At 38.6% G+C, this 25994-nt stretch overlaps 1 protein-coding gene across 1 annotated transcript in view; it reads right to left on the bottom strand.

The window, feature by feature from the left end:
- The window catches only part of LOC126194670 (mite allergen Eur m 3-like), a 46070-nt gene that overhangs the window by 861 nt on the left and 19215 nt on the right, over window positions 1-25994 (bottom strand). Inside the window, exon 4 of the mRNA XM_049933280.1 lies at window positions 24777-24893. Within this exon, the coding sequence (XP_049789237.1) occupies window positions 24777-24893 (117 nt within the window). The remainder of the gene's footprint in view (window positions 1-24776; window positions 24894-25994) is intronic.

The raw sequence follows: 25994 nt of genomic DNA, 5'->3' as shown, positions 1-25994 counted from the left end.
CGTTAACGTTTTTGAAAAAGAAGGAGATTTTCGCTTCCACACACAATTTGAAACATAGCACATAATCTAGAAAACTATTGAACTCATTGAAATAGCTTTTACTTTCATTGAGTACCAAAATACCTCTCTCGGCGACTGAGTGATCCAAAATTTCGTATCGCATTCCGTTTGGTACGCAAAACTTCAGATTTTTTAAATCAGTATTTAACGTACTTTTTTATGAAGTTTAAAGTCTTATCTCCTGCTGTAACTACGTAAAAGTTATGAAATTCACATACGGCATAGATTTCTGTGAAATCTACAAACATGTCTGAAGTCTGTCATGAACTTCAGTTACTGCCATAGACACGGGTTCACAGGTAGATGCCGTGTTTCTTGACTTCCGCAAGGCGTTCGATACAGTTCCCCACAGTCGTTTAATGAACAAAGTAAGAGCATATGGACTATCAGACCAATTGTGTGATTGGATTGAGGAGTTCCTAGATAACAGAACGCAGCATGTCATTCTCAATGGAGAGAAGTCTTCCGAAGTAAGAGTGATTTCAGGTGTGCCGCAGGGGAGTGTCATAGGACCGTTGCTATTCACAATATACATAAATAACCTGGTGGATGACATCGGAAGTTTACTGAGGCTTTTTGCAGATGATGCTGTGATGTATCGAGAGGTGGTAACAATGGAAAATTGTACTGAAATGCAGGAGGATCTGCAGCGAATTGACGCGTGGTGCAGGGAATGGCAATTGAATCTCAATGTAGACAAGTGTAATGTGCTGCGAATAGATAGAAAGATAGATCCCTTATCATTTAGCTACAAAATAGCAGGTCTGCAACTGGAAGCAGTTAATTCCATAAATTATCTGGGAGTACGCATTAGGAGTGATTTAAAATGGAATGATCATATAAAGTTGATCGTCGGTAAAGCAGATGCCAGACTGAGATTCATTGGAAGAATACTAAGGAAATGCAATCCGAAAACAAAGGAAGTAGGTTACAGTACGCTTGTTCGCCCACTGCTTGAATACTGCTCAGCAGTGTGGGATCCGTACCAGATAGGGTTGATAGAAGAGGTAGAGAAGATCCAACGGAGAGCAGCGCGCTTCGTTACAGGATCATTTAGTAATCGCGAAAGCGTTACGGAGATGATAGATAAACTCCAGTGGAAGACTCTGCAGGAGAGACGCTCAGTAGCTCGGTACGGGCTTTTGTTAAAAGTTTCGAGAACATACCTTCACCGAAGAGTCAAGCAGTATATTGCTCCCGCCTACGTATATCTCGCGAAGAGACCATGAGGATAAAATCAGAGAGATTAGAGCCCACACAGAAGCATACCGACAATCCTTCTTTCCACGAACAATACGAGACTGGAATAGAAGGGAGAACCGATAGAGGTACTCAGGGTATCCTCCGCCACACACCGTCAGGTGGCTTGCGGAGTATGGATGTAGATGAAGATGTAGATGTACTGCTCGAGTTAAGCGTTTTTCCTTGTCATAGGCGAAACTTTGCGCGTCTAGAAAGTGTTCTACTTGAGAACTGCAATGTGCGATGCTTTGAGGAGTGGAAGTGGCAACGGAGTGTGAGCCAACGATGCTTGTACAGCTCCCATTGGTTTATTGTTGGGATCCCCCTTCGCTGTCAAATGCCAATTAATTTAAGAGGCAATGTAAATTAGTTGACATCAAGAGAGTTGTAATAGTGTTGAGGTGTTTCTCTGTGGGAGGATAGAGCGGGTTCACACTCGATACAGCGGGTTCAAACTTGATTCCGGACATCCAAATTACATTGCCCTCGTTTTCTAATCTTTCTCAGATTCCTTTAAGAAAATTACGACTAACTAAATCCTTCTTCGGCCTACAAGAACTACATTTATAACGGTATCCGTAGCCTAGATGTCGAGTACTTTAATGGTGTCTTCAATAATAAACCACAGGTCATACGAATCTTCGACGTTGAATGCAGGGTGTTCCAGGAGGAAACACAGTATTCAGAGGTGTGACAGGAATGATTATTCGAAACAAAATATAACGTTTACAACTACTCTTCCGCCGTTTTGCAATAGACGGTAGTAGTGGAAAGTAGTAGTGCAAGTCGTTCGACTTAAGTGTCATACAGTAAACTTAGACATTTGATAACATAACGCCATCAAAATATCAGTCGATTTTTGATTGCATCATAAAGTTATTCATGACTGAATACGTCAACTTATGAGCCCAATTCTGGTCATCTGCGGGAGGTTTAAATTTTCTGCTTTGATATGAAGAAATCTGCGGCTGAGGCTCATAAAAATCTGGGTAAGACCTATGATGAGATGCCTGTTAGTGACAGACCTTCGCAGAGAATAGTTTCCATGCTTCAAGAATGGTGGTTTTGACGTTGAAGACCGGCACGGTTGTGAAAGAGAGAAAGCTTTCGATGCTACTGCAAGCGATGGGAACAATCACAGGAGGTCGTTATCGAAAGCAACTGATGTGTTTGAGCCGAGCACTGAAAGACAAACGGCCGCACTACAGCGATACACACGAAAAAATGATTTTGCAACATGACAGTGCACGATTCCAAGCTGAAGATCCAGGTCAAAACATACTTTGAAACGTCGCAATGGAAAGATCTACCCCACCCGCTGTATTCTCTAGATATTCCACCCTCTGACTGCCAGCTTTCTCGATCTATGACGCACGTCCAAGCTGACTAGCACTTGCGGTCATATGAACAAGTGCAAAATTGGATCGATTCATTGTTCCCCTGAAAAGATGCAGAGTTTATACACTGCTGGATTCGTATGCTGCCCTAAGGCTAGGAGAAAACAGTGGCCAACCCAGGCCAATACCTTGAATCGTAAATTTTTTGTAAGTTTTTCACAATAAAGTCTCGAACTTCGAGAAAAAAAAAGGCAGAAGAAAAGTTGTAGACCTTGTAGGTAAGTAAACACGAGCTCTAAAACTCATACCTTCTGAGCCATGAGCAATTCTGAATCTTCGATACCGAAAGTCAAATCTCTTCTACTGTAAACTCGTTGCTTTCAGTATTTTGGGAAGCGGTAGTATGGACCAAAACAAAAAAAAAGTCCAGTAAACATGTGCTCTAAAATATATACCTTAAAAGTTATGAGCACTTGTTCATTTTCGCTACTTTGAAACACAAGTCTTCAAAGGAACAAGTGCTCGTAACTTTTAAGGTATGCATTTTAGAGCACATGTTTACGGGAAATTTTTTCTTTTTTTGGTCCACACTACCACATCCCAAAATATGGAAAGAAAGGGCTTGCAGTAGATGAGGTTTGTTTCACAGTATCGAATATCAAGAATTACTCGTAGCTCTCAAAGTATTCGTTTTAGAGCCCATGTTTACTACACTTTTTTGTTTCTAATGTTCATTCCTGTCATCCGTAAACACTGAGCAGTCTATCTTGAACGCCCTGTATATCTGCACCACGTTCTTTCTACAGGACCCATGACACAAACACAAGGAATCATATGTAAGAACCATCTCAAAGGTGTAACTAGAAGCTTGACATATCTAAGCATGCAACGCAAGCTCCTGTTGTACCTGTCAAACTATTAGAATCAAAAATAGTATTTGGGTGCCGCTGAGTTCCATTTTCTGCAGTGCGCGATCACTTACTCACGATTTTACTTCGATATTAGTTGCTTGTGAGATTTCCACCTGCTTTGTATTTCACAGTGAGTAAGCTTACGAAGATGAGGTTCTCGAATAAGCTACGAATGTGTAACATTTCATCGTTAGGAGTGGTTACAACGGTATCCGTCTACTTAGGGTAGATGATTTGACAGCAACATCTGAACATCAGAGGCTGGCCGCATTTTCTGTGGCACTGGTTCCCAACCACAGGGGCATCATGATCCGGTTTTAATCAAAGTATTTTAAATCTACATCCTTTCCTAATTCCTGCACATGGAATGGACCAAATCATTTTTGTACATCTGAGTTACGACTTATACCTATTACAAAGATGCTGCCTATGTGACCTATTCACATGTATTCAAATGACTGAGGGACACTCATAATGATGTGTCTGACGGTAGTAATTACGCTGATGGAAAAATATTGCGATACCAAAAAATAATTAATGTAAAGAAATTTATGGAATATATTTATCTGTTGTTGTTGTGGTTTTCAGTCCAGAGACATATTTAAGTTATGTTACAAGATCTCAGTTTAATGTACGCTTATCCAGGTAACATATTAAGTGATTTATGTTGCAAGATCGCCCGTTAACGTAAGCTTGAGATGTGCCAATGTGGAATGTTGGTACATCAATAACCAGTGTAACCGTCAGATTGTTGAATGCAAACGTGCGTGCATTGTGCTGTACAGGTAACGTATGCCAGTTTGTGTATCGAAGTTTCGTACCTGATGCCCGTGGAGGGTCAATACAAGGACGGTTAATGCTGTTTGTGGATGACGCTGCAGTTGTAGTCCAATGATGTTCCTTATGTGCTCCATCAGAGACAGATCTGGTGATCGAGGAGGCCAATGCAGCATGTCGACACTCTGTAGAGAATGTTGGTTTACAACAGCCCTATGTGGGCGAGTGTTGTCCTGCTGGAAGACACCCCTCCGGAATGCTGTTTACAAATGGCAGCACAATAGCTGGAATCACCAGAGCGATGTACATATTTGCAGTCTGGGTGCGCGAGATAAACACGAGAGCGCTCTCGCCGTCTTACGAAATCGCACTCCAAACCACAGCTCCGGGTGTAGGCCGGTCTGTCTAGCATGCAGGCAGATTGGTTGCAGGCCCTCAATTGGCCTTCTCCCAATTAACACACGGCCATCATTGCCACCGAGGCAGAACCGGATTTCATAAGAAAATACAACAGACCACCACCACGCCCTCCAATGAGGTCTCAGTTGGCACCACTGAAGTCGCAAATGCCCATGCTTTGTGGTCAGTGGAATGCATACTACAAGACGTCTGGCTCAGAGCTGTTCCTTACGTAATCGATTTGTAACAGTTCGTTGCGTCACCGTGGTGCCAAATGCTGCCCAAATTATTGCTTCAGGTGCGGTATGATGCGCCAGCGTCATACGCCGAACGAAATGGTCTTCTCACTCGGTAGTACTACGTGACCGTCCGGGATGGGTGTTCTTGAGACCGTACATTCTCGTTACCACCGCTGCCACCAGTCACGTACAGTGGGTACATTTCTGCCAAGTCTTTCTGCATTATCACAAAAGGAATATCTACCTTCAAATGGCTCTGAGCACTATGGGACTTAACATCTGTGGTCATCAGTCCCCTAGAAATTAGAACTACCTAAACCTAACTAATCTAAGGACATCACACACATGCATGCCCGAGACAAGATTCGAACCTGCTACCGCAGCGGTCACGCGGTTCCAGACTAAAGCGCCTAGAACCGCACGGACACACCGGCCGGCCATCTACCTTCTCGTAGCCCTGTTACACAACTTCGTTCAGACTCAGTGAGGTGTTGACAATGGGGCTCTTTGTCGCCTTAAGTGCGTTCTTGACTATCGTCCACTCACCACGCCCAGTCCCTAAGTTAACCAACATTCACGACCGTTCTAGCTCGTATGTAAAGCAAACTTCATTTGCATCTTCATAATGACACTACGAGCGCCACTCTTACACGACTGGCTCGTAATCTGAATAGACGTTGTCTTTCAGATGCAGAAAAACACCTACCAACTTTCCCTTATGTTGCAGAGCTCCTTCTTGGTGTAGCAGCTTTTTTTTCGTCAGTGTGCTTCTTTGTTGTGAAACTTCCTGGCAGACTTTAACCGTATGCAGGACGGTGACCGCTGCGTTAATTGTACGTCACTCTCCAAACAAGCAGGCAGAGAAACAAATGAGCATAATATAACCACAACAACACGTACATACAATGGTGACAAATCTGGTATTTTTCTAATTAAGTGCATTAATTGCATGCGTAAAAGCAAAAAAAAAAGAAAAAAAAACAATATCAAAACAAGTTAGTGTTTCAAAAGATCTAAAATAAAAGTAATAATCAGTAGTTCTACATTCAGGCTAACTGGATCGCAATGGTAAAAGTCAAAGATCGGGTAAGGAATCACTTCATTGCTCACATGATGTGTTTCGGAATTTACCGATCCTTAGATATGCAGGAGCCATTGCTGCACGTAGATACAGTGTCTCCAGTTGTGTGTGAAACAAACATTCGCAGACTACTGATAATTGTAGTAATCTTCGCCTGCCTCATGGATCTCTTTATGTCAAATTTATAAAAATAAGAGTATCAAAACAACAGACTCAAAAAGCCAAAGTAAATCACTAAATAATGCAATTTAATACAACAACTTCATGTCTGAAGTAAGTGAAAAACAGAAAAGAAAAAAAATCGTTATTTGTAGATGACATGCTGCAGAATAGATGGGAGATATAAAACTGCCAACATGAATAACTAATGTCGTCCTGTGATTTACGTGAATAATGGTATGACAATGCTTTCTCCCAAATTAGTACTCTAGGCGTAGTTTTCAGCTTAACATAGGCGTACAAGCGGCAAACCTTGACATGTCTGTTTACCTGTATTTGTAAATTAACGGAATATTTGACGCCTAATCATCTGTCCTTTGTGTATCTAAACGGCTACAAACCGAAATTCATGTAACCTCCACAAGCTGCTAACACGTACTAACAGTTCTCAGAAAAAAAGTAAATTGAACAGTGAAATGAACACCGCGAGCGCTAAAACGTGTTTGGGTAAAATAAAAAATATTTTATTCACTTATTCCACAGCTTTTGTTGTTGCTCAAAATTTAACATATGTGGAAATACCTGAGTTTCCAATCAGATGGCTCAAATTAGCAACCACACTTTAACAGTGTACGTCTTTATCAATATATATACTTCACGAACCACTGAACCGTGAATGGCAGACAGTACTCTGTACCAATATTAGTGATTTTCTATTAAAAAATAAAACGGCTGTCTACGTGCCTGTGTACGCATCTTGCTCTCTTGCCTCATTCTCAGGGTCCCTGCGTAAGATACACGACTGCGGCAGTAAAATGGTCGCACAGTCTTACTCGAAAGCTGGTTGTCTAAATCATCGCAACACAGATTTGCGAGAACTACGTCATCTTCCTTCCAAAAGACACAGTCAAGTTCCCCGAGCACCTCTGTCACACTAACACATGGTGTGTACCGAGCTGTTAACAATCCTAGCAGTGCACCTCCGAATTCATTCGATATCTGTTGTCATGCCTGCTTCACAAAGACGACTGACACTGCAATAGTAGCCTAGATTGGGTCGCACTGGCATTCTCCACGCGTTTTGTTTCACAGCAGCAACGCTCTTTCTCAGCATCCTTGCAACAAACCTGTCTCCTACGTGCCATTCCCATTATTGGTTTCTCTCCTCATCTCATATTGCTTCTTAGTATTAGTCATGAATGTTTAAATGGTGAAATAAACTCCAGACACTTATCACCAATCTTGAAATCGATTATCCTCAGTTTCAGTTCGTTGGTATGTGCATTATCTTATATTTGTATGTATCTAATCAGAACTGCGATTATTTCTACGAAGTGGAGTTTCTGTTTCCATCTATGTATACTTTGTAAATTACTTTCCAAGTAATAAGGAAAGGGACTATGGACATCAGCTGTATCAGGACTTTATGCAACATAAATGGTGACGAGTGGAAAATGTGCCAAACTGGGATTTGAACCCGGGATCGTCTGCTTACGAGGCAGTTACTTTAACCGCTGCGCCACCAAGACTCAAGGTTTATCGCAGCTGCGCGGAGTATATCGACACACCACTCGGCCGACCCACATTCCCTCCTATCACCACCTATCCACAGTCGCCGTCCATGTCATCCATACTCGCTACTGTAAGATTCCCACAGGAGGTTGGACATAATTGTGTATTCACACTGAGTCTAGCGAATCAATTATGAATGCATGTGTTCGTTCTTTTCGACATATCGGAAAGGACAGACACCATTCATTAGTATAATCTAGGTAAATGTTTCATTCATTATTTATGTCCATTTACTCCATGGATGTAATTTCAAAAGTAATGTTCTACAAAAACATAAATTTTACAACTTTACTTGTAATACTGGTTCATGCATAGGGCATTAAGGCTTGTAATGTGTAAAACTTCGAGGAAATCCCTGTGCAGTGAAACTGGCTTAGCGGTAATTGGAAAGTGGCAAGAATCAGGTGGTGGTTAGCTGGCAAAGTGTTCCCATCTTGTGAACTGAACGAAGCAATTAGAGCAACAAGATTATATAATATAGCCGTCACTATGGAATTAATTTGGCTTACTATTGAAGAGATACTTTGGTTAGCTCTCAACAACGAAAATCAGATTTAAGAAGAGAATTTTCAGAGTTTGTTACACAGTGAGAGGCACGGATACTTTCGCAGCCATTTTTTTGAATAGCCAGCGGAGATGTGCACTGCCGCTAACTTCATTTCAAAGGATCAGTTCAGTACTATACAACTGCATGAACCAGTTAGGCGGTTTTTTATTCATAAATAAGTTTGTGTACTTTAAACTTCGTGTTGTGCACACGTATTTTAACCTGAGTCATTTATGTAGACTGTGGCCCAATCCAAGTGCTGTGATTTTATTGAACTGAGAAACAACTGTCTTTCACTACGGAATGAAATTTTCACTCTGCACTGTACTCACTGATAAGAAATTTCCCGGCAGATTGAAACTGTGCGCCAGACTGGGACTCAGACTCGGGACCTTTGTCATTCACGGGCAAGTGCTCTACTGATGAGCTGCCCAGCATCATTGACGATCCGTCCCCACAACTTTACTTCAACCTGTAGAGCACTTGTCTGGGAAAGATAAAATTTCCGAGTTCGAATCTCAATCTGGCACACAGTTTTAAGCTGCCAGGAAATTTCTTCCACTACAATTAATAAACATTGTGGAATGCCACAGTTCATAATTATTCAGTGAGCGTTATGTCTGACGTACCCCAAGTGATGTTCTTGGAAGGATAGTTAAAGTTTCACCAAAGCACCACCAAAAAGAGATTATTTAAAGTATTCTTCCTACTAAAATCTCATTTCAGTATTACAATTACCTGAAAACACTGTGATGGTTCATAATAGTTACTGGGTAACAGACTTGAAGGTCCAGCAAATGGCTCAAATGGCTCTGAGCACTATGGGACTCAACTGCTGAGGTCATAAGTCCCCTAGAACTTAGAACTACTTAAACCTAACTAACCTAAGGACATCACAAACATCCATGCCCGAGGCAGGATTCGAACCTGCGAACGTAGCGGTCGCGCGGTTCCAGACTGTAGCGCCTAGAACCGCTCGGCCACCCCGGCCGGCAAGGCCCAGCAGAAGGATTGAATGTTGTGTTGGTTTAGAAGTAACAGTGTTTATAATTTTATATGTGTATGGTTAATGGTTCTTCTCATAGTGTGTTGTCACTAAAAAATTCAGCCATGATCTGAGCCTAGTGGCTGATTACGTCCTGGTTCCCCAGGCTAATTATTTAGTCATAATGGTTCAAATGGCTCTGAGCGCTATGGGACTTAATATCTGAGGTCATCAGTCCCCTAGAACTTAGAACTACTGAAACCTAACTAACCTAAGGACATCACACAAATCCATGCCCGAGGCAGGATTCGAACCTGCGACCGTAGCGGTCGCGCGGTTCCAGACTGAAGCGCCTGGAACCGCTCGGCCACATCGGCCGGCAGCTAACTATTGAGCCAGATTTAAATTTCACATTACACCTATAGTATTAATGAAGTGAACTTGTCAGTCTCTATCATTTTTCTGCTATAAAGAGCAACTGTACTAGATCCCAGTACCAACCTTTCCATTTCAGCTAAAGAGTGTGAAGAAATGAATGATCCTTCGGAATACAAATAAAAATTGGTAAAAATAACGTAATCGTCTGAAAACTATTTCAGTGACGGGGAATACTGATATCAGCTGCATTCGGGCTTTATTTAGAATCAGCGGCGACGAGTGAATATGTCCAAAAGAACGGATACCACACATTCACGTAATCGACTCGCCTCGATGGACAATGATCCACCACTTCCAGTGCGAATACCCTGAAATTTGGACGTATATAGGCGGATTGGACATTTATCTGCCAAAACCTTACAGTGAGTGGAAATTTCATGCTATGAGAGCGAAGCAGTTGCCTGTAACATCTGTGGAATAATCGACTTATGGCACTGACAGTATTATCTCTGAAATTGTGTATCTTTGGTTCTGTTGTAGAGCAGAGAGCAGTTCATTGTTGGACATGGAATAAACTGGCAGAAGTTTTGAGTGTAGTGCATATTGGAGGAGGATTTTGCTGAAGAAAGTTGTTACGAATTGTTAATCTGATGGAAGAACTTACAACGCATCATTTATGGAACAGAGAAAATTGATTTGCATTATGGATATGTTCTTAAGGTAATAATATTTTCTGGCACTTACTGATATTGTTAGCGATTCTTGCAATAGAAAAGTCCACCTCCGCACCTCAATTTAGGTTATTTCAGTTTAATTCATTTCAAATGGTATAATATTAAAAGCATTGCCTTGCAAGACTTTTATAAAGAAAGTAAAGTTTCTATGGCTTGTGCGAGTTTTATGTTCTTGTGACATAAGAGTTTTAAATACAGAATTGTCATTGTCATGAACGGATTAGTATTTTCGTTTCAAGTAAGAAGTTTGTTTTAGTATGAGAAAATCATCCGAAACTTTCTCCTGATAATTTAGATTTACTTTAGCATATTTTAGCTGGCGCGATTTGTTCATGCTGTGCTGTTGCTGCTGAATATGCCGTAATTTTTAAGGTGAGATTCTTTTCGTATTTTTGCTGGTTCTTTCGTTCCTCATCTCAAGTTTCCATTGCGCTAATTCTAAGCATTTTCTATGTAATTTAGATTTTTAATGGGGCAGTAAACAGTGGGCGTTTCACAGTATTGCTACGTAATTCCAGTGTTTCAATTTTTTTTAGCAGTGCACAGTTTGATTTTGGTAGTTGTCTTTGAGTAACAGTTTTGATTTTATTTCCTGTGCAGTGGACGCCAGTTAGTTTTGTCCTTATGTAAATGTGTGCACTGAGACATACTGTTTGTAATAATAATTTTAGTTCAACCTTTTCATGACATAAGAGGACAGTAAACTCGGTTTTGAGTAAAAGCCGGCCAAAGATTTTAACGCTCATGAGCGAACGAGTCAGAGCAAATAACTTTCAGCACAATAAAGTCTGACCTCCTGTGGGAATCTCAAAGCAGAGCACGGGGAACACGGACAGGGACTATGAACAGGTGGCGTTAGGTGAGTATGTGGGTCGGCCAGGAGGCGTACGTAGATACTCTGCGCAACTGCGACGTCCACTGTCTACGGGTGACGCAGTGACTAGCGCAATTGCCTAGTAAGAAGGGAATCCTGGATTCGACCTCCAATGTGGCACCCATTTTCAATCGTCGCCACTGATTCTGCATTAAGTCCTGATGCAGCTGATATATCAATGCAAAAAAAAAAAAAAAAAAAAAAAAAAAAAAAAACAACAAAAAAAAACAGCGACCACGCATTCATATAATAGTAATGAACACTTATTTGCTGCTTTGTTATACAGAGTCTAAGTGTCAATCAGAGGCATTTGTTGGAAAAACGATTAATGTTCCTGTACTGTTGTTCATGATCAACTACTATTGCATTGCTTCCTAAAGTGTGCTACTGTCTTCTACTTTATTTCCAAAACAGAGTTTCTGCATAAGGTAAATCAATCGCAATAGTTAACTTTCTTCGTGAACAGTGTTAGTACTTTGCATAATTAGGCTGGCGAAGGTTCTCTTTTATGTAACTGCAGTTTATTAATAACTAATAGAATCTGGGTTCGAATCATGGGTCAATTTAAAATCCTCTCACTGGAGTACCATTACCGGTTTGCTGCTGAAGTGTTATACCTTGTATCTGCATTTTCGTGCTATCGGCCAATGACAACATTTTTCTGTAGACAACGCCACTGTCAGTGAACAGTCTGATATCATTGCTGACCTTGTTTAATAAATAGTTTCCGAATGCTGAGCGCATAACGGTCCTATTACGCCTCCTTGTATCACACCCGTTACCGTTGAACATTCGGCGCCCAGTACATAGTGCTGGGGTTTATTAGTCAAACGTTTCTAGATCCGAAAACGTATCTAAGAAGACCTCAGACTGATTGAATCTTGGTCATTATCCGGAAATGTGGTACAATGTCGAACGACTTCCTTAAATCTATCTGCTTATATGCAGATAGAGAATACAGGAGAATACAGCTCAAGCTCGAAGTGGCAGTTTAAGTGTGGAAGGTGTTGGTCTTTATGAGAAATTGATTGCAGAAATTAGATATTAGGTGGAGGGTGAAACGCGTATGTATTCAGTACCAGCGATGGCGAGGCATGACAGAATCTCTGACCAGAGAGTTGTTTATCGTTGCTAGTCTGCGCTTGACCGCACGAGAGTTCAGTTGCGAGTTGGACTCGGTCGGAAGTAGTGTGTGTGGAGTCGGCAGAGCGAGTAGGAAGTTGCGAGCTGCAATGAGTCGGTAGTAGTCAGCCGATTGTAGTAGCGAGTGGACGGTAGTACTGAGCGGGCGTCGGCATGGGTCGGCGGCGTGCGCCCTTTACATCTCTGGTCAAGGTTCGGGACGAGGTATATTGTTAAATAAAGTAATGAAGCAGCATTGCGCATATCTGATAATGTAATGTATGTTAATTGTAATTAATTTGTTCAAGAAATGCCCCAATAATAATTTTGTTTTCAAAGCAATCGTTTTTAAGAAAAGAATCATTCCAATTGAAACAATATTTCCTATGCTTTTCCTCCCAGAATCAATTTATCAGATTAATTATTGCACAGGGGCTAAGGTCAGCGATGCTGCCCTATTATTGTGGGTTTAATGATTAATGTTATTTTCTCAATTTTTGTGTCGAGTTTACATTGGGACATTGTTTTTCAATATTTTTGTAGCGAAGGTACAGTTGGTTTTATTTCAATTTAACGATGTTTTGTGGGAGCTCAACAACATTTGGCTCTATTCCGATTAACATTCAATTATAGTCATTTACATTATTTGCGGAAAAATTGTTGTCATTTACATTATTTGTGTGGAGATTACACTTGGCTCTATTCACATTAACACTTATATTGTCTTGCAAAAATCTGCTGGGAGGTTACATTTAGCACGATGTCCATTAACATTTAAATATAAATTTCTCTTTTATTTCTGCGGGGAGGTTACACTTGGCGACCCTGCCAGGATCGTATTTCTTTGTGAATCTTCTAAGAAACAGTCAGATATCTGCTCTTATATACTTAAATATAATTAGGATTTGGCGCAACGCTTTTACTAATTTTGTGACTTTCTTTCCTCAGATCATCGGCAATTCGTTGCTTTTTGCTGTATTTGTATTTGTTGGATTTTGCATTGTCTTTGTCTCATTTGTGAATAATTGTGACTAGTGTAAAAATGCCGCGAAAGACTATTAATAGTGCATCGCGAGGTATAATGAGTGAAATAACCGAATTAAACAACTTGACCGATAGTAATTGTGACACGCAATGTAATGATGACAATCCTCTGTTCACTGACAATCAGTGCGTTCCAACCACTAATGATGATTTTTATCTTAATGATGAACAAACGAACTCAATTGGCTCCTCTGTTAATTTGACGACAGTTGATGACGCGGGGCGCTCTGTTGCAATGAGCACTGCCCAGCTTAACACAACCGGTCTGCTAAATTCACGTGATGAACAGACAAATCTTTCTATTGAAAATGAACAGGATACTCAAAGTAGGACGGATTTATTTAATTCCGAAATAGTGACTGACATTGTACATTCGACTGGCAAACCTTTTTGTAAATTACAGAATGACCAAATGGTCACACAAAACGTGACAATTGCAGGTACGCAATCAGACAGCACAGATAATAGAGTAGGTAATAATGGCTTGGATCAAATTATGGCAATATTGCTACAACAGAGTGAAAAATTCAAACAACTTGATGAAATTAATGAAAAACTAGACAATAATAATGAAAATCACAAACAACTTAGTGAACAGGTCAGACAACAGAGTGAAGATAGCAAACAAGATAATGAAAAACTCAAACAATACTTTAATGAAAAATTAGACAACAATTCCAGACAGCTTAGTGAACAAATTAGAGCCGTTGCTGCACAGTGTCATGACAATAAGGAACAGTTACGTGAAGAAATTGAGGCTTGTTCAAGAAAAAGTAGCGAAGAAATTAGATCTGTTGCTCAAGAATTAAGGGAAATGCAAACAGCTACAACAGAAACACTTAGAGACGAAATTAGCGGAGTCGCTAAACAATGCTCTGAAAAAGCAACACAATTACACGACGAGTTTAAATTAATGACAGCAGAACTTTCGCGCACAATGGATGCAAAGATAGACGCGAAATTCGACCAACGGAACACTCAAATTGACGAACGTTTTAATCTTCACCTACAAAATAGTGATACGCGTTTCCGCAAATTTATACAGGATCAAAATAAAGTAAAACGTCAAGTCATGGAAACAATCACTGCACAGAGACAAGAAGATAAACGTAAATTGTTCGCGAAAGCAAAAACATACGTAGACAACAATATTGCTTCAGTGTCCGATGAAATTAATACCATCAAACAGTCGAACACAGAAATACGTGACGAAATTTCCGATCTTAAATCGAAAACAGACACACACACAACAGACTTTCAGACAGTGACAGACAGACTCGAACAATTAGAACTAACACATGATTCTGATGTCATTAAAGCAGACGTTAAAAAATTGAACGAAACCACACGTAGAATACAAAAACAGATTAATGCTTCTGACACTAAGAACGATGATCAGGTAAAAATACTGACTGAAAAATATGATGAATTGGCCAGTCGTATTGACGTTATTGAAAGTAATAATTACAGCAAATCAGACGATACTTCACCGCTTTCATTTCATCAAACATCTGAATTCCAAAATCTACAACAGACAATCAATGAGATCGATTCATCTAATAATACATTACGTAGAAAGTTGTCAGGTTTACAGCAAGAAGTAACAGAGATGAAAAATGTTTCAGTTAATAACACATCACAGCAGACACCACTTTGTGAACATTTGTCAGACTCACGCAGCGCATATAATTTAGGTAATCTACAAAGAGTACGTGAGTTAGATTCCAAACAGTCCCAGTCAAATAGATTTTCATTTAATCCTGAACCGGTTCCGACATACAGAGACGATAATTTTGATTACAAACATTTTCTATCAGTGAGAAAATTCAAAGTATTTAAAAATGACAGAACACAGATTCACCCGCTAGATTGGATACAACAATTTAGCTTTGCTTTTCCACCGACTTGGCCCGTAACACATAAACTTGAATTTATTTGCAGTTTTTTGGAAGGCGAACCGGCAACTCATATGAGACCGATCGCGAGGCAATGCTATTCGGTAGAAGAGTTTCAGAATGCTTTTCTGTCAGCGTATTGGTCGAAGACGACACAGCGCGGAATTAAAGATCAATTAATTAGTTTACCAAATTATGAGAACTCAAATTTTTCTACTGTCACGCAATTTTTTGAGCACATGGTCCAACAAAACCAGTACCTAAGTGAACCTTACAGTGAATCTGCACTTATTCAATTATGTATCTCTAAATTACCACGATCATTAAGAGTGTCACTTCTAACGGGTCAGCAAAAGGAAAACATTTCGGCATTAAGAGATCTGTTACAGCTTCTGGAAGTACAGCAATCGGATTATTCCTTTATAAACAAAAATTTTTCATATAATAACCAAGGCCAACAAACTTACAGTAATTACGATCAACCACATAATTTCAATAGTAAAAGTAACAGACGCTTTAGGAACGACAACCACCAGAACTTTAATAGCAGACAAAATTTTAATTATCAATATTGTCAAAATTATCAGCAGCAGGAACCATATTTTAGTAACAATAGAGGTTTTTCACAACAACGGCAACAAAACCAGCCGGTTAGCATACCTAACCAACAATGTAATGCACAAGGTCAACCAAACTTTAATGTTTCGCCGCGTGGACGTATAGTCCCTGGTACAACAAATAGTAACGCACGGCAGGAAGGAAATAACTACGTGCAGAAAACACAGTACTTCAATTCCTATCGCAATGCACCATATAGGAATGACTATCACGACAGACGTAAAAATAATGAGCAAAATTTTCAGCGTACATATAATAACAGTCGGTCTTACCAACAGCAAAATGATCAGCAACAACATATTCTCATGAATGAACCCGACAGTAGGTATCATCCAGAACGTAATACGTCTGGAAGAAATAACAGAACAGTTCAAATAGTCGAAATGCCACAGAATTGTCCTGAAAATAATAACACGTCAGATAGAATCTGACTAGATACTGTACAGATCGCATCTTCCAGTAACACAAGCACTACTTTAGACACGGAGAATGTTGTTCACGAAAATGTTATTACTTTTGACGACATCCGAGACACTCTATTGCAGGAAAGACCAGTTGTTCAGAAAACCATTTCACACCCTGTTATCGAAATTAAAATTGGTTCATCGAAATTTTCAGCAGTAATCGATTCCGGATCACCTATGTCAGTAATAAATGAAGAAACTTTCAACGAGTGTAACAAAGAGAATACCTATCCTACATTACCATTAGGCAAAAGGAAAGTAAAAGGAGCAGTATCGAGTAAAGGAGTAAATGTTAAATTACAGACGCATTTATCATTTTGTATTGCAGGTCATACTTTTCACTCAAATTTTTGGATTGTTCCTTTATTGACAACAGACGTTATTTTAGGTACTAATTTTCTGGTACAACACGACGCAGTTATTGATTTTCAAAATTCCTATTTAATGTTGAAGGACGAGAATGTACAATTGGCTTTGGAATTTCAGCACTCATTATCTGCAGAAGAACAGACAATTAATCGCACAGAGGTCATTTCCGTATCACGTGGCATAGACTGTAATTCCACATTGTTCACGGATACGTACGTACATAACTATAAGACTCCAGACGAAGCTGACTACGACGTAATGCAGATGATTTCTGATAAAGTTAAACAAAGCAGTGCAAATACAGACGACGAACGCATGCAACTACACAAAATTCTTTTACAGCAAGCTCCAGTTTTCGACAACATTCCTGGTACTATGTCCGGTTTTATGTATGAATTTCAAGTCAAACAGCACGACACATTTAAAGCAAAGCATTATCCCATTCCATATATCCACAGAGAACAAGTTAAAAAAGAGTTGCAAGATATGCTCGACCAAGGAATTATAGAACCGGCAGTTAGTCCGTACATAAACCCGCTACATATTGTCAAGAAAAAGGATGGCTCACTTCTCCTTGTACTTGATTCGCGTCACATTAATGACATTATTATTGATGAAACAGATCGACCACAGACACTAGAAGAACTACTACAGAAATTTCATGGTACGGCTATTTATTCCACACTAGATTTGAAATCGGGATTTTGGCAAATTCAGCTTCATCCGAATTGCAGAAAGTATACAGCTTTTCTCTGTTTTGGTGACTGTTATCAATTTTGTAAATTACCATTTGGTTTAACTATTTCTTCTGCAGCTTTTATTCGAGGGTTGAACACAATACTTCCGCCAGAGCTTAAAGACAGAATTACAACGTACGTAGACGACATTCTTATTGCAGAAGCTAACTGGACTGAACACAATCTGATTCTAGAACAACTGTTACAAACTTTTCATGCACAAGGACTTACAGTTAATCTCAGTAAATCGCACTTTGGCAAAACTTCTATAAAATTTCTTGGACACGTAATTTCAGCAGAAGGCATTGCGCCTGATCCGGAAAAACTTGAAGCTCTACGTGACATTACTGTTCCTACGACAAAAAACAATTACGCAGCTTTTTCGGTTTAATTAACTTTTTTCGTAAATTTATTCATCACTCTGCTTTAGACACACCTAGATTATGCCAATTGACAGGTAAAAACACTATTTGGTCGTGGGATAAGCAAGCACATTCTGAATTTATGAACCTGAAACATGCTTTGTTGAATGCACCACTTTTATCGCACCCAGATCTTACCAGAAATTTTTCCATTGCCACCGACAGTTCCAACACCGCTTTAGGCGTACATATTTTTCAGGAAATTGAAGAAGATGGCTCTACAATAATTAAAAACATCGCATTTGCAAGTCGCATTCTGTCACCTGCTGAACGAAATTATTCTGTTACAGAACTGGAAACGTTATGTGTTGTATGGGCATTTACGAGATTTAGGCATTTTCTTTATGGAAGACACACCACCGTTTACACAGATCACAGAGCGATACAATTTTTACTTAGCTAAATTTTCACACGCCAGATTAAGCAGATGGAAGCTTTATTTACAGGAATTTAATTTTACAATAGTTCACATTCCCGGCACACAAAATATTGTAGCAGACGCACTATCTCGTTCTCTCAGCAACAATCAGCAAGACATCGCAACCAACTTCTGCAAAGCAAATTTCAGCGTCATGTACATTCAACAAGTTGCATTTGAAAATTTCATTTCGTCGTCATTACAGGACATAGCAAAAGAGCAAAATAAAGACAACGTGTGGAAAGAAATTAAACACCTCTAGCAAGATAGGAATAATGTTACCATTAGAAACCATTACACTGTACGCAATGACATTCTATTTCGCCGCTCTGATCCTGACAGCAACAGTTGGTTATTATGCATTCCTGACGAGCTTGTTAACAAATTAATCTGGTATACTCATTTAAGTTACGCACATTACGGAGCTAGAAAATGTTTTCTTATACTGAGACAGAACTGTTATTTTGCCAACATGGAGAAACGTATACGACGAGTTTTAGCGTCATGTAAAATCTACCAGAAAGCTAAGTCAGACACAACTTCACATATTCCTCCATTATATCCCATTGTACCTGTTAAATTACGACATATGGCCGCTGTAGACATTTTGGGTCCGATTCCCAGAACTAATAGAGGTTTTTGCTACATCTTTGTCGCTGTTGAACTCACTTCAAAATTTATTACTTTCACTCCGTTACGCAAAGCTACTGCTAAAACCGTTTCGAAAGCATTTGTAAAGCATTTTCTATTTCATGTAGGGCATGTGCTGAAAGTAATTTCCGACAATGGATCACAATTTCGTTCTGCTATATGGACACGTATGTTACGAGCTAGAAACATTTCTCCGATCTATATATCCAAGTACCATGCTTCTTCGAACCCTTGTGAACGATTAATGAAAGAAATTGGTAAACTGTGTAGAATATACTGCCACAAAAGACATAATGATTGGGACACACACATATTCTCATTCCAAGATGTAATTAATTCCATTCCAAATGAATCCACTATGCTATCTCCGTCTGTTATACTGAAAAATGTTGAACCACCTAACAAAATTACAGAATTAGTAAACTTTCCTACATCTCGTCGATTACGACACCACGAAATAATCGACATTGCGCTGAACAACATCAAACGTGCCGCAGAGCGCCGGAGAAGACAGCAAAAACAGGTTTGTACACGCCGTGACTTTTACATTGGACAGAAAATATTAGTACGTACACACTATTTATCCAACAAAGGAAAAGGTAGGTGCAGTAAATTTGAACTTTTATACGCAGGTCCATATCGGATTCGCAGCATTCCTCACCCCAATGTAGTACACGTCGAAAATTTGAGAACCAGAAAATCCAAAGGCAACCACCATTAGTCAAACATCAAACCTTTTATTGAATGAAGACACTTTATGATTTAACATGCTATAATGCCATTTTGCTAATTTTATGATCACTTATGCAATTATATTCACATGACTAATTATTGATGATTATCGTATTCTTTCTTGGCAAGTGCCCGGCAAGGTAAGGTTAGCAGGTCGCTCTTCTTGTCGTGACACATCAGACCATGCATATTTTTCCAGATGAATGTACACATTTTATGACCACTTATGCAATTATATTTATGTGAGTACTTATTAATGATTATCGTATTTTTTCTTGGCAAGTGCCCGGCAAGGTAAGGTTAGCAGGTCGCTCTTCTTGTCGTTACATATCAGACCGTGCATATTTTTCCAGATGAATTTACACATTTTATGACCACTTATGCAATTATATTTATGTGACTACTTATTAATGATTATCGTATTTTTTCTTGGCAAGTGCCCGGCAAGGTAAGGTTAGCAGGTCGCTCTTCTTGTCGTTACATATCAGACTGTGCACATTTTTTCCAGAGAAACTTACGTATCTTATGAATAATTATGCAATGTTATCTAGTGACATATTAATTTTATTAAATTTTCTATCCATTAAAGTCTTTAATTCTCGCCTCTATTAACTACACAACATACAAGCTGAAAAAAGAGAGGCATTTCTTGTTGTTACACATCAGACTGTGCACATTTTCCATTTTTTATGTATGTACGATTGTTTCATATTTTGTTTGTATGCACTATGAAATAGTTAAAATATAGCAAACACCAGTTGACTTTGACATTTTGCCTTATGATATCTCAACATCGTGACTACTTTACTGCTACATTGTGATACACTGGGTACATTTTTGCCTCTGAACACTATCTATGTTTTTTCACATATTACGTTTTTTGTCATGTTATGCTGTATGCTTAATTATGTTACCATAAACCAGTCATTATTTAGTGAGTATATGATGTAAATGCAAGATATTAATCTTTGTTCATCAAATTCAGAAAGAAATGATGCGTGAAAGAAATAAATTAAATAAAATGGGAATTTCACCTTCGGAATGAACGAAAGAGAATGCAATACTTCGTGATGAAGAGTAAATGGATCAGAATTAACAAGCATTAACAAGAATATACTATACACATCGTAGAATAGCAGTCTTAACTAATTTTTTCTTTCAGAATACGAGGCGATTGATGCAGGCTGTCAGACAGAACTACACATCTTAGTTTTAGTGATGAAATATGATAGAAATAAGGAATAGTTGTATAATGAGTAATTAAGTGATTTTTTGCAGATGATAATGAATGCTGATGAATAATGATGAAGAATAATGCTACTATGGATAATGAAGTTTTTCTTTACAGGTGATGATAATAATGGAGTTATGATAATATAGATAATGAAGTGATGGATAATGAAGTTTTTCTTTACAGATGAGGATAATGTGGAAGTTATGTATTCATGCTATGTAGTTATTTAAGTATTTGTTGCAGTTCGCTTTGACAGCAGGTGTTATATTGCATAGTATAATGACTGAAGGTTTTGGAAAGGACAGCTATGGAACACATCTTTATACACATTTCACTACCTGTTAATTCGAAGTTCACGACTTTTCGGCATGAAATGCGTTTCTTCTTTCAGCTTAATAATCCATTTTTTTATATATTTTTCCAGGAGAAATTATTTATGAAATTAATGTGCTATAAGCAGTTGTTCATTAAATCTATGTCATTTATGAATGTGATTACATATACTCTACTTGTTTCATAACCTTGCTACAGCTGACTCATGACAAATGACGTTACACATTTTCATTTACAGGAACAACCCAGAAGCAATTTTTTTTTCTCTTCTTGCTTTCCCCTATAATTACCCAAAGCAATGCATTGCTAACAAAAAAATGTACTACCAGTCCCAAATAATGACACCCGTTTAAGAGAGTTCTCAGTAATACTGATTAGCTCTGAATAGTATGTCACTTGAATAATTAATGCATAAATACTATGTGCATAATTTCATTACTCTATTGAGATGACCAATGATTAATTAATAATTCTTTGTAACTGGGAAATGAATGCTACTGATTACTGTATTGGGATGACCAATGATTAATTAATAATGCTTTGTAACTGGGAAATGAATGCTACTGATTACTGTATTGAGATGACCAATGATTAATTAATAATGCTTTGTAACTGGGAAATGAATGCTACTGATTACTGTATTGGGATGACCAATGATTAATTAATAATGCTTTGTAACTGGGAAATGAATGCTACTGATTACTGAATTGAGATGACCAATGATTAATTAATAATGCTTTGTAACTGGGAAATGAATGCTACTGATTACTGTATTGAGATGACCAATGATTAATTAATAATGCTTTGTAACTGGGAAATGAATGCTACTGATTACTGTATTGAGATGACCAATGATTAATTAATAATGCTTTGTAACAGGGAAATGAATGCTACTGATTACTGTATTGGGATGACCAATGATTAATTAATAATGCTTTGTAACTGGGAAATGAATGCTACTGATTACTGTATTGAGATGACCAATGATTAATTAATAATGCTTTGTAACTGGGAAATGAATGCTACTGATTACTGTATTGAGATGTCCAATGATTAATTAATAATGCTTTGTAACTGGGAAATGAATGCTACTGATTACTGTATTGGGATGACCAATGATTAATTAATAATGCTTTGTAACTGGGAAATGAATGCTACTGATTACTGTATTGAGATGACCAATGATTAATTAATAATGCTTTGTAACTGGGAAATGAATGCTACTGATTACTGTATTGGGATGACCAATGATTAATTATCAACATTATTCTGTAATACTATGTTATTGACTACCTCCTGTTTTAAGTAATGACTTCTGATGATTTGTAATTAGAGAATGAGTGCCAATGTTCTCTGTAAAACAATTAATGAACATTTTTCTGTAATACTACATACATGGTACAGAAATGTTCAATAACTGGGCTATGACTGCCGTAAACTACTAATGTAATTCCCAATGAAGACTAGTATGTGACTTAATGTCCTTCACCTTCTGACCTAACTACCTTGAATTACTGCAATATCCATTTGTCCTGTATATCCTCTTGATCATGGAGCACTATATTTGGTTTTTGTACTAATTCTACGTTGCTGTGCCTTGTAAGAGCGTGGTGTTGACACGACATGCTGTCCACCACCGTGAGCGATGGAGACGTTATTATGGTCCCACTGTTTGGTGTACCTGATGTACTGCCAAAATGATAACATGGAATATTACTACGACATTTCAGTGTCTTGGCTACGCTGATAAACACTTCTGGGAAAAGAACTTCAGATTGTCTCACTTGGTGTTGTACTTCTGTGGAAAGATATGGACTTTCAGTGCAGCTGCGTGCAACCTAAAGTGCTACAACCATGATGCAATCCTTCCCTTTCCTATCCTAATTCTTGTAACATAGCGAAAATCATTTTTTTGCTAACATCATTTGTATTCATGGCCTATACATTTTTTTCGATTTGCTGATATATTCTGAATTTCAGTGCGTGTGCACTTTTGTCATTTTTCTAACATGATTTCTACTTATCGTACATTCATTTTGTGATTTGCTGATATGTTCTGAACTATAGTACATGTGCACTTATGTCACTTGTCAACATGATTTTTTTGCCATTACGTTTATTTGTTGTGAAAATGCTAAAGAGGTTTTCAGTGCGTGTGCACTTTTGTCATTTTTCTAACATGATTTATACTCATTGTATGTGCATTTTGATTTGCTGATATGTTCTGAACTACAGTACATGTGCACTTATGTCATTTGTCAATGAGATTTGTACTCATTATGTTTATTTGTTGTGAAAACGTTGAAGAATTTTACAGTGCATGTGCACTTATGTCATTTGTTAATATGTTTTGTACTCACATTTTGTTATTGCCTAATATGTTTTGTACTCGGTGCATGTGCACCACATTTACTTCATGTTCTACATCTGAATATTCTGTGATTGTAAAGTTAATTAGTTAAGAAAAAATTTGTTGCTCATGGCAAGTCCAAATGACTCACCATCGCTGCCAAATTTTTGCCCCCCCCCCCCCCCCCCAGTGGAGGGTTATGAAACGCGTATGTATTCAGTACCAGCGATGGCGAGGCATGACAGAATCTCTGACCAGAGAGTTGTTTATCGTTGCTAGTCTGCGCTTGACCGCACGAGAGTTCAGTTGCGAGTTGGACTCGGTCGGAAGTAGTGTGTGTGGAGTCGGCAGAGCGAGTAGGAAGTTGCGAGCTGCAATGAGTCGGTAGTAGTCAGCCGATTGTAGTAGCGAGTGGACGGTAGTACTGAGCGGGCGTCGGCATGGGTCGGCGGCGTGCGCCCTTTACATGTCTGGTCAAGGTTCGGGACGAGGTATATTGTTAAATAAGGTAATGAAGCAGCATTGCGCATATCTGATAATGTAATGTATGTTAATTGTAATTAATTTGTTCAAGAAATGCCCCAATAATAATTTTGTTTTCAAAGCAATCGTTTTTAAGAAAAGAATCATTCCAATTGAAACAATATTTCCTATGCTTTTCCTCCCAGAATCAATTTATCAGATTAATTATTGCACAGGGGCTAAGGTCAGCGATGCTGCCCTATTATTGTGGGTTTAATGATTAATGTTATTTTCTCAATTTTTGTGTCGAGTTTACATTGGGACATTGTTCTTCAAAATTTTTGTAGCGAAGGTACAGTTGGTTTTATTTCAATTTAACGATGTTTTGTGGGAGCTCAACAACATTTGGCTCTATTCCGATTAACATTCAATTATAGTCATTTACATTATTTACGAAAAAATTGTGGTCATTTACATTATTTGTGGGGAGATTACACTTGGCTCTATTCACATTAACACTTATATTGTCTTGCAAAAATCTGCTGGGAGGTTACGTTTAACACGATGTCCATTAACATTTAAATATAAATTTCTCTTTTATTTCTGCGGGGAGGTTACAAGGGCTCTTACCCACAGTTTTCCCCACCCGACGACCGTGACGGTGGCGCTATCTGGAACCTCCTCTCCCTGCTCCGGGAGCTGAATTGGCGCCACCGTGACGCCATCAATTGGAAAAGCTGGAGATACCTGCGGAGGCATGAACAGTACTTAGTTCATAAGTTTTTTTTTTTTTTTTTTTTTTTTTTTTTTTTGTAAACAAGGGTGACTGAATTTAGTGGAACTAAATTAAACTAGGTAATTTTAAAGGCACATTTACATGCTGAGCTTTTCTTAGCAGAAAACGTAATTAAAAGTAATAAAAAAAAAGAATTAATTTGAGCCATAGATATAGTCGACGGCTGTATAAATATTGTATGCAGCCACTGGAAACATTTGAAGATTTTTGATAGTCAGATGGTTAACAGGCACCTTTTGTTTTCTAGGCCTTATCCAGGTCGGGCATATGTGACACACCGCCATTAATGCTACATTATTTTATTTATATATTCACGAGTTGCAACCAAACGGCACACGTAATTCAAGTCACAATGTAAGTGCAGTAATTTAATTGTGTTTTTATTTCAGAATGTATTATTATTATTATTAACCTATGTAAGTTTTATTTTGTGCCTTTAGTCACTGTAAGATTGTTGGGTGACTTGGCATGGCAAAAGGTTCTGTACTTTTAAACAAAAAGTCGTCCAGCTCGATCCACCGTCATCTTCGGGTGCTGTTTGATAACGAAGTCCGATTTTAGTGAAAACACAGACAGAAGAAACGCGGATAAAAATACATGAACGGACCTTTAACGAAAATGTCGTGCTCAAGCGCCGAGAGTCTGTATAAAATATACTTTACCGATCCGTAAACTTAATTGATATCTATTCGATATTCATTACTATAATTCATTGTATGGTCTCGATCAAGTTACGAATGAGCCAGAAAAAATTAATCAAATAATGAGATGATGAGGTCCCATGCTCCGAGGAGCGTAGGGGACGATGCGACCCCGGGAATCGAACCCGGGCGCGAGAAGCGAGAACGCTACCACAAGACCATGAGCTGCGGAGTTAAATAATGAGACACTAAAAGTATTAGTTGAGGTTTGCTGTCTTGGCAGCAAAGTAACTGAAGTTTGCGAAAGTAAAGTGGGTGTAAAATGTAGACTGCCAATGGCAAGAAAAGCGTTTTGAGCAAGAAAAATTTCCTTCCCGAGTGAGGTGGCGCAGTGGTTAACACACTAGACTC

The sequence above is a fragment of the Schistocerca nitens genome, chromosome 1 (genome assembly GCF_023898315.1).
Source record: "Schistocerca nitens isolate TAMUIC-IGC-003100 chromosome 1, iqSchNite1.1, whole genome shotgun sequence".
Lineage (NCBI taxonomy): Eukaryota > Metazoa > Arthropoda > Insecta > Orthoptera > Acrididae > Schistocerca > Schistocerca nitens.
The sequence above is the reverse complement of the archived record's forward strand: the minus strand, read 5'-3'. Positions and strand labels throughout refer to the sequence as shown.